The sequence below is a fragment of the Trichosurus vulpecula genome, chromosome 7 (genome assembly GCF_011100635.1).
Source record: "Trichosurus vulpecula isolate mTriVul1 chromosome 7, mTriVul1.pri, whole genome shotgun sequence".
Lineage (NCBI taxonomy): Eukaryota > Metazoa > Chordata > Mammalia > Diprotodontia > Phalangeridae > Trichosurus > Trichosurus vulpecula.
In genome coordinates this window covers 183,154,822-183,174,423 of record NC_050579.1, presented here as the reverse complement: position 1 = coordinate 183,174,423, position 19,602 = coordinate 183,154,822, and the positions used below count along the sequence as shown (strand labels likewise).

The window sequence follows — 19,602 nt, the reverse complement described above, 5'->3', positions numbered from 1 at the left end:
AGCTCATTACAAGAAGAACTAAACTGTCTTTTTACCGGAAATGCTTGAAAGTCCTCTGTTCCATTAAAGGTCCATTTTCCCCCCCATAGGATTATCTTCTGTTTTGCAGAGTAAGTTATTCTTGATATTAAGCCTATCCCTTTTCCTTTTGCCTTTTGGAATTCTGTATTTCAGGACTTCCAGTTATTTGTGGAAGAGGCCGTCAGTTTTTCTGTGATCCTGACTGGGTTCCTTGGTACTTGAACTACTTTTTACTGGAAGCTTGCAGTACTTTTGTTTGATGTGGAGGCCTTGGATTTTAGCTATGACATTCCTGGGACTTTTCCTTTTGGGGAAGGTCTGTGCTGGTTCTGCCTTACTGAGTGTTACGTTACTTCAGGATGTTGGGGACAGCTCACATCAAGGACCTGCAAGCTTTAAGTGGTCCAGTCCAGGGCAAATTCTGATTGCTGCTTCCCTGGTGTGAGCTCTGCAAGTTACTGACCTGGGTTTCGGTCTGTGCAGGATTAGATTACTGCTGGACTCCACCCCTGTCAGCCAGCTGGGAAGCTCTTTTGGTTCAAAGTGGCAGAATTGTAGGTTTCCGTTTGGATTGAGATTCTCTGCAGGCTGGACTAGAGGCCCTTTTTAATCTTACGTTTATTGGTTTTGTTAGTGCAAAAACATTTTCTGTAATCAAAATTGTCCATTTTGTGCTAATTTGTTTATGATGTGACCTGTTATATATGTCATATATTAGTATATGATGTGAAGAGTTGATCTGAAACTGATTTCTACCAGACTGCTTTCAAGTTTCCCCAGGATTTTCATCAAATACTAAGTCCTTGCTACAGAAGCTGGGGTCTTTGGGTTTACTGAAGACTAGGCAGTTATGTTTATTTGCTTCTGTGTTCTTTGTAACTCCTCTGTTCAGTTGATTATTGGCTTTCCCATTTTTTGTCAGCACTAATCCTTTGGATGGTTACTTCTTTGTGGTGTAGTTTGAGATCTAGTGCTGCTTGATCTTTTTTCATCATTGCCCTTAAGATTCTTGACCTTTTATTTCTCCAGATGAATTTTATTTTTTTTTCTAGCTCTATAAAATTTCCTAGTTTGATTTTTGATCTTTGCTAGTTTGATTGGTATGGCACTAAGTAAATTAATTTTGGTAGTATTGTTATTTTTATTATTTGCACATAGTACTTCCTATTTGGAAAGACTCATTCCTCTTGCCTCCTGTTCCTATGGCATTTGTAGGTATTATAGGTATCACCCTTCCCCTAATGCCATTCAAACATAAGTTCAGGTATCCCATCTTTGTGCTGTTTGCCTTATATAATAGTTTTGTAAGTGCCTAGTGTAAGATCCAGTGAGTAACAGTAGCAGTCTTGACTATACTTACTTATTAGTGCTTTGGTTATCTCCTAGTTATATCAACCTGTTCCCTAGATTCCCGTGGCTTACTAAGGGATGCCCTCTTTCCGTTGATGTTAACACTTCAAGAATCTTTTTCATCTTTAGCTGTTCCTAAAATAAAATGCTTATAACAAGTAAAGATAGATATTACTAAAGATATCACTGAAACTAGCAAATCATTTGTAAATACTATGAAAGCCCTTGCTTAGAAAAGACCCTGCTGCTGTCAAAAGCCCCATCATGTCTTTTGTGGCTCTTTGCTCCTCTGATTACTTACTTTAATAGAAAGGCGCAATGGCACAGATAATCTAAAGAAGTGAATGACTTGGTCGTAATTTCTATTTGGTTTGGGAATCCTTTTCCTAACACTATCACTAGACAGAAATAGCACTTTCATGCCTAAACAGTAGTAGCAGTTTCCTTACTGGTCCCTGTGTTTCAAGTTTCTCTGCTCTCCCATTTAGCATGTAGCATGCCAGATTAACAGATTGAATTTCTTTTTTTTTTTTAAGTTTTATTTTAAACTTAACCATTAACTAAAATAATTATAAGGACTACAAAACCCACAACACATTATACTATAACATTTGAATATTGTAGAATTGAGTTATAAATTCATCCAAAAACTTTATGTTCTCTTGAGAACTTCTCATTTTCTTCTATCTTCTTTCTCCAAGTCTGTCTTTGGCTTTTTTTTTTTGTTAGCATTATATATATTACAGTGGTTCTACTGATTTCACTTTGTCACCCTATTTTTGTCTCTGTCTTTTTATGGTGAAAGATTTCATTACGTTAATATGTCAAGGACATGGCCAATTATTAGATTATTTCTAACTTTTTGCCACTACAAATTAAGTAGTTGTGAATATTTGTACAGATAGTTCCTCTTTTTCCATTTCATGATATCTTTAAGGGTATAGTTTGAACAATGGAATTATTGGGTCCTCCCAGGGGACAACTTAATCCTTTCCCTCAAAAAAAGCAACTTCTTTCTTATTGCTGTTTTTTTTTTTATCATGGTCATTTCTGTAATTTTCACACTACCTCGAATTCAATCTTCCCTTATTACAAGAAAAACAGGTAAAAGCAAAATACCACTAAAGTGTTTGACAATGTATCCAACGTCCTGCCCTCATTGCCCGCTGCCTTCCTACCAAGAAAAGGGAGGCATATTTCATTATCTGTTTTCCAAGACCATTAGACTATTTTCTCTTTTCTTTTGTTTTTTCTTTCTTGTGTGTTTTCCCTTTGGTTCTGATTCTTCTTTCACAACATGACTAATGTGGAAATATGTTTAAGATGATTGTACATGTGTAGCCTGTATCCAGTTGCATGCCATCTTGGGGAGGGGAGGAGGGAGGAGAAAAAACTTAGAATTCAAAATTTTATAAAAGTGAAAATGAAAAATAAATTAAAAACAAAGTTCCAAGAGGGAAAAAAAAACATAAAAAAGAGTTGGGCTTCCTTTTAGTGATTTCTTTTTTTTTTACCATTTATGATGTGATTGTGTGTACTCTTGTCATCAGTTCATCTAAATGAAATCTTCATATTTATCATTTATTACTATGACTTATATTCCACTGTACTCATTATGCCTCAGTTTGTTTGATCATTCCCTGTTTGTCTCTTTTCTTTTTCTTTTTAGACCATACCAAAAACATTTTTTTAAGACCATGGTATATTTTGAGTATCTTTTATTTTCTTCCTGTGTTTGAGGTATTTTTAGGTTGGGATTTTAAATAAAGATTTAAGAGAAACGTATATTGTTTTTCAGGAAACTTTTTGGCATTTATAGTCTTGTTTAAAAGTAAATATGAAAATGTTCTGGTTTTCTTTTTTTACGGAGAACTGACAATTTTTTGAGACCTTAATGTAATGTGCTCTGTTGTAGACTATAAATATGAAACAACTCAGTATAGTGTCCTTATTTTGTGTAATGGGCTTCATCTTTTTTCTCTGCAATCTTTGAGAAGGTAGCTGTTGGATTAGTGTTCCCATTGTCCTTCTCTACTGCTCTTTAACACTTTTCAGGCTTATTGCTCATTCTTTTTAGTTTCAGGATAATGGGTGTTCTTTAAATTCTTTGCCTGAACCCTTGATCCCATTCCCTCTTGCCTTCTCTGAGATATTGGTCCAGCAGTCTTCACCTCTATCCAGAATTTGTCTTTCTGCCATCACCTCTCTTCTACTTACAATGTCCCTAATGCTAAGAAAGCATCCTTTGACCTTTCTAAGCTGCATCATGTCTAAAATCCTAGAAAAGGTTATGTACACCCACTTCAGCTTTCTCAGCTCTTTTCTCAGCTTCTTGTAATCTGAATTCCATCAGTACTTTTCTCTTTAAATTGCTTTTTCTTCAAGGATTACCATCAACTTCTTAATTTGCAGACCCATTTATTGGCCTTTTTCAGATTTTTTTTTCTTGATCTCTCTGCAGCCTTCAATAATCTTTATTCTGACCTGTTTAATTTTCTTTCCTTGTTTTCCATGCTAACTTATTCTCTTATTTGCTCTCTCTAGTCTTTCTTTTCTTCACTGGTTTCTCTTCTATACTTTTTCTCTTGGCATTTTCTTCTACTCCTTTTATCTCTAGATGAATTTGTCCTCCTGACCTTCCTGAGCTCTAGACTTATAATTCTGAATATCTACTGGAAATCTCTATTATGTTCTGGAAGCAGTTTACACCCAACATGCTCAAAAATTCTTTCAGTGGTATTTATTTCTGCTCAGGATCATAGGATCACAGGACCTTAGTTTAATAGCTAGAAGGGACCTCAGAGGTTATCTAGTGAGTGAACTGAGGCTCATGGAGATTGTGACTTGCCAAAAATCCCTTGGGTAGCTGTCATCTGAAGTGTACTTTGATTCCAGAGTCAATGTCTTTTCCATTGTACCACTCTGCCTCCTTACCTCCTTGCAACCCTCCACTCAGTCATCTATAATGTATATCTTGATGTTTATTTTGCTGCCTGCCATGTGACTGCTTCAAGATACAATGAATTCTCCATTGCTAGAGGTCATCAAATCTAGGATGTCTAGGATGTTGTAGAATGGGATTCATAATTTAGGTGGCAATTGGACTAGATGTCCCTTCCATTTTTTTAAACCTATGGTCATTGAATCTAATCTCACTTCTGAAGCAGTAAGGCAGTAATCACAATGTAGACGATAATTGTCAAAGTGCCTTTGTAGTTCTGTATGGCGAAGTATACGAGACTCTCCACATAGAAGGTAGAAGAAGTAAACCATTTGTTCAGGCACCAGAGAACCAGATCGCACAAGCCATTATCACAGCAGTAAAACATTCCACACATAATATCACAACCTGGAGCCTTGCCCTTGCCATCCCAAAACCTCTCTGACCCCCTGCTGGGGTCTTCCCCAAAACAAACTCACAGTACAGCTAAGTCAGCCTGTTCAGTTCTAACAATCACAAGGGTGGCCAATAGCAGCCACAACATCTCTCTTTCTCTCTCTCTCTCTCTCTCTCTCTCTCTCTCTCTCTCTCTCTTTTTCTCACCCTCTCACCATTTTCTGCGATACAACTTCCTTTTCCTGTCAGGAAGCTCCTCCCACCATGTAACTTAGGCTTCCTGTGACATAAGCAGATCATATGGCCTATTAATGGGTGGGAAGTATCTTCAAATCTAACTGCTACTACACCTTCTCACGTCTAGCCATTTGCAAAGTCATATTTATTCTGTTTCCACAATACCTCTCGTAACCAATCCTTTTCTTTTCACTGCTATCATCCTATTATGGATTCTTATTACACTTGGCTGGACTTTTACAGTAGCCTACTATCAGGTCTGTTTCCTCCAGTTTCTTCTCTCTTTGGTTCATCTTTCATATTATAGCCAGATTTATTTTCAGTTTCATTTAAATTCAGCAAATATTTATTAAGTGCCTAGTATGTGCAGAGTACTGTGTTAGGTGTTGACAGAGGTGCAAATCTTAGATCTCTGTTTGCATGAAATATACAGTCTTGTATGAAAATGACCTACATACAAATAAATACAATATGTATATGCTTTAGAGTGGCATAGTTGAAAGTACATTGTGAAGTCTGAGTGAGAAGATTCTTTTTGAGAAGGAAAAGGAAAGCTTTCATGAAGGGGTGGCATTTGAGTTGAGGATGGGTAAGAATTCAGGCAGAAAAGGGGATCTGATAACTTTGATCACACTCAAAATACTTCTTGCCATTTGAATAAATTCCATACTAAACTATCCTTCAAGGCCATTGGCTCTCTGGTACCTTCTTACTTTTCTGTACTCAGGTTATGCTACCATCCATAAGTGTTGAGTTCGAGCTAAATTGAAATAACCATTACTTCTACATATCCAGTGTTTTTCTGACTTATAACATTATAACTTTCCATATGTAGTTCTCTACTTCTGGAATCCCCTTATAATCCTATTTATATTTCAGTTTAGCTCAAATTTTACCTTTTCCAGGAACCCTTCTCTGATCCCCCCCCAGTCAGTAATGGTCTTTTCTTTTTTTTCCTCATTTTCACCCCTCTTCAAAAGTTTTAAGAGTCGGTGTCACACAATGAATCCTGGCCTCAGATCCAGGAAGACCTTGGCTCAAGTCCCTCCTCTGATTTATACTGGCTGTGTGAGGCTGGTCAAGTTGCCCAATTTGTCAATACTCTGAGCAAGTTGCAGAGGTGATAAGCTGCATTGATTGGGAGTTTCTTCCTCTCAATTCTCCATATCGATGAAACCACAGTTTCAGCCCCCATTTTAAATGCGCTGTTGATATACTTTTTTTTTCTATATTACTATTATTTCCCAATAATGTCCTTTATACTTCTCACCCCCAACTCCGGTAGAATTTCTTCTTGTAACAAATGACATATTGGCCATGTCTGAAAATATGTACTTTATTCTGCACCTATACCTCCTCTCTCCAGAACCTGGAAGGTGTGTTTCATTGTTAAGTCCTCTATAGTTAATGGGTCACTGCAGAAATCAGAGTCTTGAAATCTTTCAGTGTTGTTTTCATTTACATTATTTTGGCTGTCATATAAATAACTTATTTTGAGGTACTTAGCTTTATATCTGTTACTACAATATCATGATCTTTTTTTCCTCTGACCTCACATAGCACTCACATACTGTTACTATATTCTGTTTGGTTGCATAATTTACATTTACTGCATGTATTTATATGTGTGATATTCATCTTGCTGGATTGTAAGCTCTGTCAGGGTAGGGATCATATGTTAATTATATCTCTGTTCCTAGTATTGTTTTTGAACATAGTAGGTACTTAATGCATGGTTTGTTTGTTTTTTAGATTTTTTTTTTTGGAGGGGAGAGGACCAGTCACACAGCTAGTCCATGTCAAGTGTCTGAAGTCACATTTGAACTCAGGTCCTTCTGACTCCAGGGCTGGTGCTTTATTCACTGCGCCACCTACCTGCTCCTTAAGGGATGGTTTTTGAATGAATGTCACTGAGGACCATCAAAGTTTCACTAAATCTCTGAATAGGTGCAAGAAAAGCACATAGATTCATACTGCAGAAGAAGTAAAACTAAGGTTTTTATATGCAAGATAGGAGGGTAGAAGAGTTTATAAACATAGTATTTCTGGAGAGGAGGAAGAGAACTTATATGGTGGCTGTTGGGAGAAGATTGAGACAAAGAATCTTTGTAGCAAGTTGGAAGGAAGGAAAGTTAAGAGGGAAGACAGAACTGCATGATTTGAAAACTGGTACATACAGTTAAATATTGTAATTTATTGTTCTCTTAACCAAAGAAAAATAGACTTTGCCAATTCGGTGACCAGAAAGTTAGTCCTCTAAGAGCTCCCAAATTGTTCTGTTACAGCTAGTAATTTGTATGAAATATAATGTTGCTGTATACACAAGTAATTTTTCTCTTCTAATAATCTCTGTTTTCTAAACAGACTTTCAGAATTTCCACATTTTCGAAAAAGCCACTTGAGAATCAACCCTCCAGGATCAGCAAGTTCAAGGTCCGCAGATACAACTAAAACAAAAGATCTCAAGCTCAGATCTCCACGGTTAGATGATAGTCCCAAGGCTGATCATCGAGTGAAAAATGACTCTTCCAAAGATGTACATCATAGCACTTTATCACCAAACCAAGAAAAAGAAGTTAAATCACACTGTGAAAAAAGAAGCACTTCACATTTACCTACATCTACTGAAAAGCGTTACAATGGTGGCATTTGGTCAAATCACCATAATCAGGTCACAGAAGATATTTTAGATGATGATGGTAGAAGAGGAAGAAAAGAAGTAAAAAATTGTGAACAATACAATAGGGGAGCTGATAGAATAAGAAAAGGTTCCTTTCATAGTAGCGGTGGAAACGGAGAAAAGAGAAACATAGATGTTGATCGAAGGCCACAAGATCCTCGTGATAAATGTGATAAAATTGAGCCAAAGCCAGAAAATAAGAATTCAAAATTGAAAAGCAGCCCAGATTTGGATTCTAGAAGTGACTGGAATAACTCTTCCTGGGAAAAAGAGGCACCTAAAGGAAGGTCACACATTCGAGTAGATTCTCAGAGTGATGAAAGACTAGAAAGACAAAGTGAAAGGTCACAGAACTTAAATAGAAAAGAACCTAGGTCATATGACAAAGATGATAGAAAAGGTGATCCAAAATCCAAATTGATAGGAAAGGATCATGAACAGTGGAGAAGATTTGAAAGAGTACCCCCTCCCCATTCATGGAGTGAAACAGCAAGAAGTTTTCATAGATCAGGTAAACCCCATATAGAAGATAGAAGAGGGAGGGAATCAGAATTTAAAAGAGACAGAAATATAAATGATTATGGCTTTCAAGACAGAAGATCTCCAAATGATTATGGCTTTCAAGACAGAAGATCTCCATCTTCTGTTTCAAGCAGTAGGACGCACAAATACTTTGACTCCAAGGAAGGTGACACTAAATACCATCCATATTCAAAAACAGAAAGGCACAGAACTGAAGATAAAAGGAAAAGGGAGAAAGAAAGCCATGAAAACAGACATTCCCGATGTGAAAGAAAAATGCCCATGGAACATTTACAGAAGACTGAAAAGGAAATTAAAAAAACTGTTGTTGATTCAAAGAGAAGGAATGAACAAAATGACAAAAATGAAGTTTCAAAAGTTGAAGAAATTTCTGAAGGAAAAGATAGGAAGGAACTCAAGAAAGTTGAAAATGGCCAGAATGAGACAAAAAGTAACCTAAAGTTAAGTTTTATGGAAAAATTAAATTTAACTCTTTCTCCTGCTAAAAAGCAATTTCTGTGCCAAGAAGATAAGATTAATGTAAATGATACCCCTAAATCCAGTGACACACATGCTTCTGAAACTTCATTGAAGGCAAAACCAGTGAAACTATCAATGGCTATGAATATTGATCGTAAAGAAGAAACCAAGTCATGGTTACTAGAACAAAATGGTGTTATACTGGCAAGCTCCAAATCCAAAGTCAACATTTCTGAAAACAAAATAAAGAATGCAAATGATTCTTTAGTAAAATCTTCTGGGGACGATGTGCCTTGTGACTTGCCTGTTTCTAGTAAAGAATCACTACTTCAACCACAAATGGAAATGCTAGAAACAGTAAATGATAATGCAGCTCCTGTTTTAATGGATGTACTACATGTAGCCGTTCCTTGCAACTTTAGCTTGGAATTGGAGAATGTAAGCAATAATGAATTAGACTCCTCTGTTGTTCCTGAAAGTATTAATAGTATTAAGTCAAACCCTTCAGTGGAGGTGACTGATACTGGTGAGAACAGTATAAAGCTTCCTACTGGAAAACATCCTATTGTTTCAACACTGTCATCAAAGAATGGTGATTCTAAATCTGAGCCACCTGTTGAAGCTATACCTCTTGTTGAGAATGATGCTTGTAATGTGGAACTGTGTTTACCCAAGCAAAACTTAGAACCATATCTTCAAGTGAATATTGACAGTAGAATAGAAGTTGGAGAAGCAAACTCAGAGTACCATGATGAAAATTCTGTTATGAGCATTGATCTCAATCATATGAGACCTATTCCAAACATCATTAGTCCACTGAATAGTCCAATTCGTCCTGCAGCTAAAATTCTAAGGATGGAAAGCCCAGGCAAAGTTCCAGTGTTAAAAAATAACCATAAGGGTAATTGTTTATTTTGTTTTACTCTATTTTAAAAATATAAACTGTATAAACATTAAGAAGTGGTACTTTGCAGCGTGGCCTAGTGGCAAGAGAGCTAACCTCAGAGTCATGAAGACCTGAGTAAAAGTGCTGCCTCTGAAATATACTGGCTGTGTGACTCTGGGCAAGTCACTTGACCACTCTGGTCCCAAATTTTTTTCAGCCATAAAGTGAAGGGATTGGATTAGAAAGCTTCTAAGGTCCCTTCGAGCTCTAAATCTGTAAGTCTTTATCCTAGTTGTGTGTTCCCTGTCATATAGCTTGTGTGAAAGATGATAGGATTTTAATTCATTTCTTTCCTCTTGTCATTAATACTGCCTCATTTACTTCCTCTGAGTCTAAACAAAATAGATACTCCTGCTTCTCTCTTCACCACCTCTCTGCCCTCATCTCTTTATCATCATTCTTTCTTCCACTCTCTTAGTTGTTTTGCTGTCTATGTAATACTTAAGTGTGCTAATTTACAAAGTCTTTCTTGGTATGAGAACCAGGAGTGGGAACTTCTTATCTCTTTTTTCTTTAAGGTGCTGTTTAGGAAAAACAGGCAATATATAAAATAAGACCACACAGTAACAAGGATGTGGCAATACTGGAGTTAAATAGGTATAGAGTATAAGTGGAAATGTCACCAAGGGATTAAAGGCAAAATATGCCAGAAATAAATCAAATTTGTGAATAAATCAAGTTTGTGGATGATGGGCCTATAAATAATATAGAATAGCTACATATATAAACTATAGAATCACTTAATTAAATATTTGTTAATGCACTTATGTGCAAAGCAATTTGTACTACTACCTGTGCCTAGTGAATAGCATGTGTTTATGTTCCTGAAGAGCAGTGATACGTACTAATTAGGTAAATCCTGATTTTAAAAAAATGTTGGGAAATAACTAAGTATTAATTTAAAAAAAAACACATTTAGGCTACTGATATTAAAATGTTTCTTAAACTTTTCTTTTTATAGATTTGGTTCCAGCTAATATGGTTAGCTCTCCATCTAAGAATTTATCAAATGAACTCAACAAAGAAAATCAAAAGCCAGTTTGCAAACCTGATAAATGTTCAGAAGTAAACCCCCATACAGATTTGTCTTCAGATGAACTTGAAGAAGGAGAAATTGTAAGTGACAGTGAAAGATCTAAACCACAAAGAAATTTTGAAAATAATAAAAATGCCAAACCAAGAACTTCTGCTGAAGCGCAGAGCACAAATAATAGTCCTCAAATCAGAAAAACTGGCACTGTACATTTGGATGAAGGCACTGGAAATAAAGTTTCTGTCAAAGTCCATCAAATCAAGAACAAGAAGGATAAACCATCAAATGATTCTACTAAGTTTTCAAAGACAGAAAATAAAGGAAAAACAGTGAGTACTTCTTGCCTGGAAAAGATAGTTCAGATTATTGTTGAGCCCTCTTCTGTTCAAGAGGTTATGCAAATGCTAAAAGTTATAAGAAAGCATGTTAGGAAAAATTATATGAAGTTCAAGATAAAATTTTCACTACAACAATTTCAACGGATTATTGAATCTGCGATTTTGAATTTTACATCACTGATCAAATACTTGAATTTGTCTAAAATATCTAAGTCAGTGGATACTTTACAACAAAGTCTCTGTGATGTTATAGAATCTAAACTTAGGCAGGTTAAAAAGAACGGCATAGTTAATCGTTTGTTTGAACAGCAGTTGCCAGATATGAAAAAGAAGTTGTGGAAGTTTGTAGAAGAACAACTGGATTATTTGTTTTCAAAACTGAAGAAGATTTTGATAAAGTTCTGTGATTCCACAAGTTTGGGAAGTGACAGTGATGAAGGAAAACTTGACATGGCAAATAAAGATAAATCAAAAAGCTCAGTTAATCAGAGAGAGAATGTAGATCATTCTAACAAAGGATCTTTGAAAGTCAAATCTCAAAAGACAGAGCAGTTAATCCACCACAGATCAATGCTGGAATGTCAGAAACCTGAAAAAACACATTACCAAGATCAAAAAATCCCCACACCCAGTGCATTGAAGCAAAGTACTGAAAAATGTTTAAATACCTCTACAGATAGTACAAAGGACTTTCCATCCAAAGTGTCATCTATAGAACAAAATGAATTTCATAGTACTCTGATTTCCATGAAAACTACTGAAAATGCAATAGAAGGTGCAGAGACAGCCAAAAACTTGAATAAGAAAGTAGAACATAGTTTTGAAATTCTTACAGAGCAACAGGCATCTAGTCTGACTTTTAATTTAGTGAGTGATGCTCAGATGGGTGAAATATTTAAAAGTTTGTTGCAAGGTTCTGATCTTTTGGATCAGAGTGTTAACTGTATTGAAAAGTGTCAGTGGGAATTGAAGACACCAGAAAAACAGCCTTCAGAGAGTCAGAAGAGTGAACTTATCCCAGGTTGTCATATAGAAGAAGTTTCAGGAGTGTCTTCTCCAAGTCTTAAAACAATTGTTGATCTTAATTGGTCTTCCTCATCATTTGAAAAGACTCCATCTCTTTCATCCAGACTTCAGTTGCCAGTTCATCCTGATGTACTAGATGAAAGTTGTATGTTTGAGGTTTCTACTTGTGTAGCTTTGAGTAAAGAGAATGGGTGCAGTGCAGAAAAGAGTAAGTCCTGCATTTCTTCAATCCTTCTTGAAGATTTAGCAGTCTCTCTAACTGTACCATCACCTCTGAAGTCAGATGGCCATCTTAGCTTTCTGAAGCCCGAAACTTCATCGAGTTCAACTCCTGAAGAAGTTATTAGTGCCCATTTTAGTGAAGATGCACTACTTGAAGAAGAAGATGCCACTGAACAAGATATTCATTTAGCTTTGGAGTCTGATAATTCAAGCAGTAGGTCAAGCTGTTCATCATCATGGACAAGCAGGCCTGTTGCCCCTGGCTTTCAGTATCATCCTAATCTACCAATGCAGGCTGTCATAATGGAGAAGTCCAATGATCATTTCATTGTTAAAATTCGACATGCAGTACCACCTTCCTCATCAGGTCTTGACCAAAATAAAACAAGTGAACAGTCTGCAGTGTCTTTACATGAAGCAGAGAAAGAAACCATTGGGACTGTAGAAAAAAGTATTTCTTGTCAGAACTCTACAATTCAGTCTGTGGAAGAATCAGAAAATTCTAAGACAAATGTAAATACTGATAATTTGGCTAATGAAAATCAGAGTTCTATTGTACAAACACAAGTTCCTGATATATATGAGTTATTTAAAGACCCATCAGATAAAGTAGATCACAAAAGTGAAACTATAGGTGAATGTTTTGAATTGAATCAAATGTGGGAACCAAAGGTTCCTGAAAGCATCAAAGAGTTGCCGATAGTTGTGGAAGTTCCACAACATGTAGAGTGTAGTCTTGAGAGCTCATTCATAGACTTAACAAAGCCTTCTTCCATTGAGATTGAAAATCTAGGGAAACTGGCAACAGACTCCAGTCTAAATATTGATCATTTGGAATGTCCGGCAGACAGATTGGATCAAGAAAGAATTACCCATGAGCCTTCACAACATGTTGCTAAAGATATATTTATTGATTTGACAGAAGAGATTTCAAATGATAGTAAAGTAAATGAGAGTGAGTCTGCTTTGCCTGTGACAAGTTTAGATGAAGATAACAGTAAAAAAGAAAAGGAACATCTGACAAATGAACCTTTGGAATGTGTTGTTGAGAGTACATATATTGATTTGACAGTAGATCCTCCCAGTGAGAGTATATTAAGTAAAGATAATAGATTAGAATCTACGTTAAATCATGATCATTTAGAATGTGATGAAGTTTCAGTAAACATGCAGAAAAAGCGAAAAAACCATTCTGATCTAAATTATTCCACTAAAAAAAAACAAAGAATTGAAACCGAATTATCCACTGAAGAAAAGAAAAGTACTGACAGTTCTGAAGATAGTGATGTGGCTCACCAAAAGACATCTAATAAGAAGAAAGCAATTTCAGAGAATAAAGATGCCTCATTATCAACCTTTCCCTCTCCTACAAGTCTTTCGGCAAAGAATGTTATTAAAAAAAAGGGAGAAGTTGTGATTTCATGGACAAGGTAAGGTGCTCTATGTGATATTTTAATATATATATATTTTAAAAATATATTTTCAAAGATTGGGAATTCTTAACTATACAATTAGTGTATTTTGGGAGGGAGAACCATGTCATTATACTTTCCTCTCCACACAGTTGAAGAATAGACTTTCAAAACAGTCATTATTATGCCTAAAGCAGGCAGAGTTATAGGTTTATACCAGTGACTAATCCATTCCTCTAGTATGATTAAATGTACATGTAAATTTTTAATACATTACATTGGGAGTATTCCTCTCATCTGATGTATAGAAGCAAAATAATATTTGTTTTTTTTCTCTCAGAGATGATGACAGGGAAATTTTGTTGGAGTGTCAGAAAAGCGGACCATCAGGAAAAACTTTTACTTTCCTAGCTACCAAGTTGAATAAAAGTCCAAATCAGGTATCTCAAACGTTGTTCTTATTGTATTCCATTATTTTTGTGACCATAAATGCACAAATTCGCATTTATTAATTATAAGACTTCTTTGTACCTACCCATCAGTTGACCTTACTATTAATAATTCCTCTACCACCTTATATTGATAATAGCACTTTATGGTTTCACAGAACACTACCACGTATATTATCTCATCTGATCCTCACAAAAACTCTGGAAATCAGTGGAGCAAGTAATTTTATTTTCATGTTGCAAATGAGGAAATTCATGCCCATATAGTAAATGTCAAACTTGGAGACAAGATCATGGCATCTTAGGAAGTTTTAATAAAAATTGAAATTGTTACTGAAACTTGGGTATTAAAATGCTTTTTTAATTTTTCAGGTTTCAGAAAGATTCCAGCAATTAATGAAGCTCTTTGAAAAGTCGAAATGCAGGTAGTTGATGCTTCTTGACGGTCTTCAGACTGATTTCTTCAGCAGTTTTTCTGTTCAGAGTGACAAGCTTGCTGCATAAATCTCCGAAAGTAGCTCACAAACTACTTGCAAAAGTAGTTTAGAACAGAGGTGTCAGATACACAGCCTGCAAAGTTCCCAAGTAGGGTCTGAATCACTTTAAAATACTTAAATTGGGAAATACTTAATACAATAAATAAAAATAAAATAAAACATAAACAATATAGCATTCAAAACTAAATCAGTATGCAGACTGCAAAGATGCGTATTGTATGGATTAATGGCTTCTGTATCTATTTGAGTTTCACACCCCCAGTTCAGAAAATAAAATTGAATTTGTGAAAGGTTAAACAGAACAACTGACATAGTTTAGAAATGTGTTATATAGTTGAACATATATGCTTTAATTCTGATTTTGGAGAGATTTCTAAAGAACTGTTAAAAAGTCTTTTGTGGTTTGTATTTGGCACAAAGCTGTCAAGATTTTTGCAAAGATTTATTCTCATTTATTGTAAAGTAACATGCAGTAGTGGAGAAAGAGAATCAGGAAGACATGGATTCAAGTGCTGCCTCTCGTATACACTGGCTATATGACTCTGGTCAGTTGACTTAAATTCACAATGCCCCTGGGAATTCTCTTAAGATTTTAAGTAGTAGGAGAGATGGAGATCATGGAGATCTGCATTAGGACAGTGAGTTTTCTCTCTGAGAAGCTCCCCACACCAATAAAATCACAGGTCTAGACCAAAAATTATTTTGAAAATCTCTCTTGACCTTTGAGTTTTCATTATTAGTTAGATGTTATTTGAAAGTACATATTATATTCAGTTGTGAATATTTAATAATGTTTGTTAAACTATTTTTATTCTAGATGATGATACCGCAATTTAAACTGAGTCCTTATTTTAGGCTACACTTGAACTATTGTGCTACTTTGTTCTTACTTAATTCTTACAAGTTTAGACTGGCTTATATTATTTTCTCAAATACTGTTAGTCTCATTATAGTCTCTTGGTGAAAGTAAAAAAAAATTAAATTATAAAGTTGGCCTTTTTACTCAAATCTTAAGTTTAATGGCATTATCTAAATTATCTATCTATACAAAAGAGCCACCCTTTAAGAAATTTGAGTATCAGAAAGATAGGATAATAATATTTAGCCTCTTCCTTGCTTTACAGATAATTTGCTGAATTCCTTGGAGTCATAATTGACACTTTGTACTACATGGAAGTTCAAAATCCTCGTACTTCAAATAAATCTACTGAAAAGTCTGTGGACTTTTTTAAAAAGTAGGCTTTAATCCCTCTGGCATTTCTATATTTTTTTTTTCCATTCATTGACTCAGTTCGATTTTTTAGTTATTTCAGTGACAAATAAACCTGATATAAGTCAGGCTGCTATTTTTTTCACGTTTCTAGCTGAATAATTTACATGTTTTTGTGATATAGTTATTTTCTAACATGTTAAGATGCCCATATCTGTATGAAAATGTAAGTGGCATCACTTTGATCGTATAAAAAGTTTGCCTTTGATTTTTCAAAATAACAATGCACCTGAAACTCCAACTTACCACCCCCAGTTTCATGGGGTTTGGTTTTTTAACTATAAATGTATTTATAGATTTATATCAGTTTTTTTCATGCTTCTACTTATGTCTCCTTATTTTGGTAAATTGTAAAAACTCTTTAAAATGTTTTTGTAAATATGTATAAATCCATGTGTGGATGTATAAAAACCCTTGTGACTGAGTGAGTGAGTGTGTGTGTGTGTGTGTGTACATATATATATATATACATATACATATATGGCTTTGCCTAGCCAAAGATTTTTAACTGTATAAATTTTTTTTGTATAATTTAAGTTTGATTACTGTAAAATTAATATGACAAAATAAAACTTGGAAAGTTGTTTGAGTTTTTATTATTGGTTCCTTTAGAATGTACTTAATTATACACAGTTTCTCTCTGAATTTTGGTAGCTTTTGCACAAAATGGTTTTATGACAATATTCCATTATTTGTTATAATTCTTAGTAGTTCCCAATAGGAGGATAAGTCATTATTTTCCCATTTTGGCTTACCACAAAAAGAGCTTCTGTAAATGTTTTTGTACATATAGATTCTTTTCCTCTTTGATTTCTTTGGAGCATAGGCCTTTTAGTGCCATATCTGGGTTGGAGGGTATACATAGTATGGTTAATTTCTGAGCATAGTTCCAAATTACTTTCCGGAATAATGGTATCAATTCATAACTACCAATAGTGCACTAATACTGCCTCCCTGTCCCCCATTTGTCATTTTCCTCTTTTTTCATCTTTGTAAACCTGATAGGTTAAGAACCTCAAAATTGCTTTAATTCACATTTCTCCCATGATTCGGAACATTTTATTTTATTTTCGTAAGATTGTTGATAGCTTTCACTTCTTCCTTTGAAAACTGTCTTTTCATATCCTTATTTATCTTTTGGGGAATAGCTCTTAGTCTAATAAATTTTTCAGTCAGTTTCTTATACATCTTGAAAATGAGATCTTTATTCAAGAATCTTGTTGCAAAGATTTTCCCATTTGTTTATTTCTCTTTGAATTTTACTATTTTAGATTTGTGCAAAAACCTTGTCTATTTTACATGATCTTCTATCACTTATTTTGTTATGAACTCTTTCCTTGTCAATAAATCTGATAGACAATTTTCTTGGTTCTCTGATTTATGATGAGACTTTTTATATCTTAAGTCATGTATCCATTTGGAAGTTATTCTGGTGTTTGGGGTGAGTTGTCGGTCTAAACCTAATTCCTGCCAGACTGATACCTAATTTTCCTAGAATTTTCTTGTCAGATAGTAAATCCTTCCCCCAGTATCTGAGGTCTTTGAGAATATTTTAAATCAGGCTATGGTATTTGTTTGCTTCTGTATGTTGTGTATCTGATCTTTTCTATTGATCAATCTCTTTAGACGTTGCCAAGTCATTTTAACGATTATTGCTTTGTAGTACACTTGGAGATCTGGTACTAATAGATAACCTTTCTTCTCACTTCTTTTTTCATTGTCACTCTTAGAATTCTTGACCTTTTGTTCTTCCATATAAATTTTTTTTTTCTGGTTCTATAAAATATCAGAGTTTGATTGATACAGCACTGAATAACTAAATTTGGGTTGCATTGTCTCAATGGCACTTAATGCTTCTCCACTTAATTAGGTCTGTCTTATTTCTGCAGAGAGCATTTTACATATTTACATTCAAATCATCCTTGGGCAAATCTTGGAAGATACAGTCAGAAGTGTTTTATAGCTTCTGTATTTACTTTGAATACAATTCTCTTTCTAGTTCTTCTGGCTGGGTTTTGTTGGTTATAAGTAGGAATGCTGGTGATTTATATGGATTTATCTGACACCCTGCATCTTTTAAAAAGTTCCTATTTCAATTAGTTTTTAGTTGATTCTCTTGGATTCTCTAAGTACATTAGCATATCTTCTGCAAAAAATAATTTTACTTTCTCTTTGCCTGTGCTTCTTCTTTCAGTTTCTTTTTCTTGCTTTATTTCTAGAGCCAGCATTCTAGCACTTTGTTTTAAATAGTAGTAGTGATAGTGGGCGTCTTTACCATTCATCTTATTGGACAGGCATTTTATTTTTTAGTATTAAATATATGTTTTTGGAGTTAGGTACATACTATTTAAGTATTAAGGAAAAGGTCTATTTATTCCTGTGATTTCTAGATTTTTTTTTTAATAGAAATGTGTGTTGGGTTTTGTCAAAAGCCTGTCCAATGTCTGTTGATAAGATTTTTGTTACTTAGATTATTAACATTGCTTATTATATTTATAGTGTTGTATATGTTGAACAAATCCTGAATTCTTCGAATAAATTCAACCTGGTCAGTATATAGTTTTTCTAATTTTCAAATTCCCCTCCTTGCTAATATGTTATTTTTAAATTTTGCATCAGTGTTTATTAGGGATATTGGTCTGTACTTTTCTTTCAAGGCTTTACTTCTCCCTGGTTTAGGTGGCTATACCATTATTTATATCATAGAGTGGAAATCATACCATCTTATTATTTCCACATAGTTTATGTGGTTTTAGAATTAATTGTTCTTTGAATGTTTGATAGGATTTGCTTATAAATCCATCTGGTCCTAGGCTTATTCAGTATCTTTTTCTGATATTTGATTATCTTAAGTGGTCTATTATTAATCTGGGAACTTTATATTTTGTAAATATTCATATAAATCCTCTTAGTTATCAGTTTTGTTAACACGTACTTGGGCAAAGTAGTTTCAGATATTTTCCTTTTTTTTCAGTTATTGTAAGCGCCCTTTCATTTTTCATATGAATAATTCTGTATCCCCACCTTTTTTAAAAAAAATCAGGTTAGCTGTTTAATCTGCTTTTGTTCATTTTTTAAAAATAAGCTCCTACCTTTATCAATTCACTCATCTTCTTGCTTTCAGTCTTAATTTTCAGAATTTTTACTGTAGTTGTGTTTTTAATATATTTTTATAATTTATTTTAACATCCATTTTTTAAAATTTTGAGTTTTCACCAAAGGGCTATAAAACTGTGCATACCCTTTGATCCAGTACCACTACTAGGTCTGTATTTTAAAGAGATCATAAAAATGGAAAAGGACCCACAGGTACAAAAATATTTATAGCAGCTCTTTTTGTGGTGGCAAAGAATTGGAATTTGAGGGTATGCCCATCAATTGGGGAATGACTAAACAGGTTGTGGTATATGAATGTAATGGAATACTGTTGTGCTATAAGAAATGATGAGCAGGCAGATTTCAAAAAAAACCTTTTGGAAAGACTTGCATGAAGTGATAACTGAGTGAAGTGAGCAGAACCAGGAAAACATTGTACACAGTAACAGCTACATTGTGTGATGATCAACTTTGACAGGCTTAGCCCTTCTCAGGAATAACTATCTAAGGCAGTTCCAAAAGACTCATGATGGAAAATGTTATTCACATTCAGAGAAAGAACTATGGAATCTGAATGCAGATTGAAGCATACTATTTTTTCTTTCTTGTGGTTGTTCCCTTTTGTTCTTTCACAGCATGACTAATGTGGAAATATGTTTAAGATGATTGTACATGTATAGCCTATA

At 34.6% G+C, this 19,602-nt stretch overlaps 1 protein-coding gene across 3 annotated transcripts in view; it reads left to right on the top strand.

Moving 5' to 3' along the window:
- CASP8AP2 (caspase 8 associated protein 2) overlaps positions 1-16,404 on the top strand; it is a 45,162-nt gene extending 28,758 nt beyond the window's left edge. The window contains exons 7-11 of one of the 3 annotated variants that reach the window (XM_036767064.1): positions 7,310-9,528; positions 10,535-13,622; positions 13,945-14,044; positions 14,426-14,478; positions 15,675-16,404. In XM_036767064.1, coding sequence (XP_036622959.1) covers positions 7,310-9,528; positions 10,535-13,622; positions 13,945-14,044; positions 14,426-14,478; positions 15,675-15,678 — 5,464 coding nt within the window. In that variant the 3' untranslated portion in view covers positions 15,679-16,404. Of the gene's footprint in view, positions 1-7,309; positions 9,529-10,534; positions 13,623-13,944; positions 14,155-14,425 lie in introns of those variants that run through there. The other 2 variants (XM_036767063.1, XM_036767062.1) reach the window with 2 other exon arrangements.
- The last annotated feature ends 3,198 nt before the right edge of the window (positions 16,405-19,602 follow it).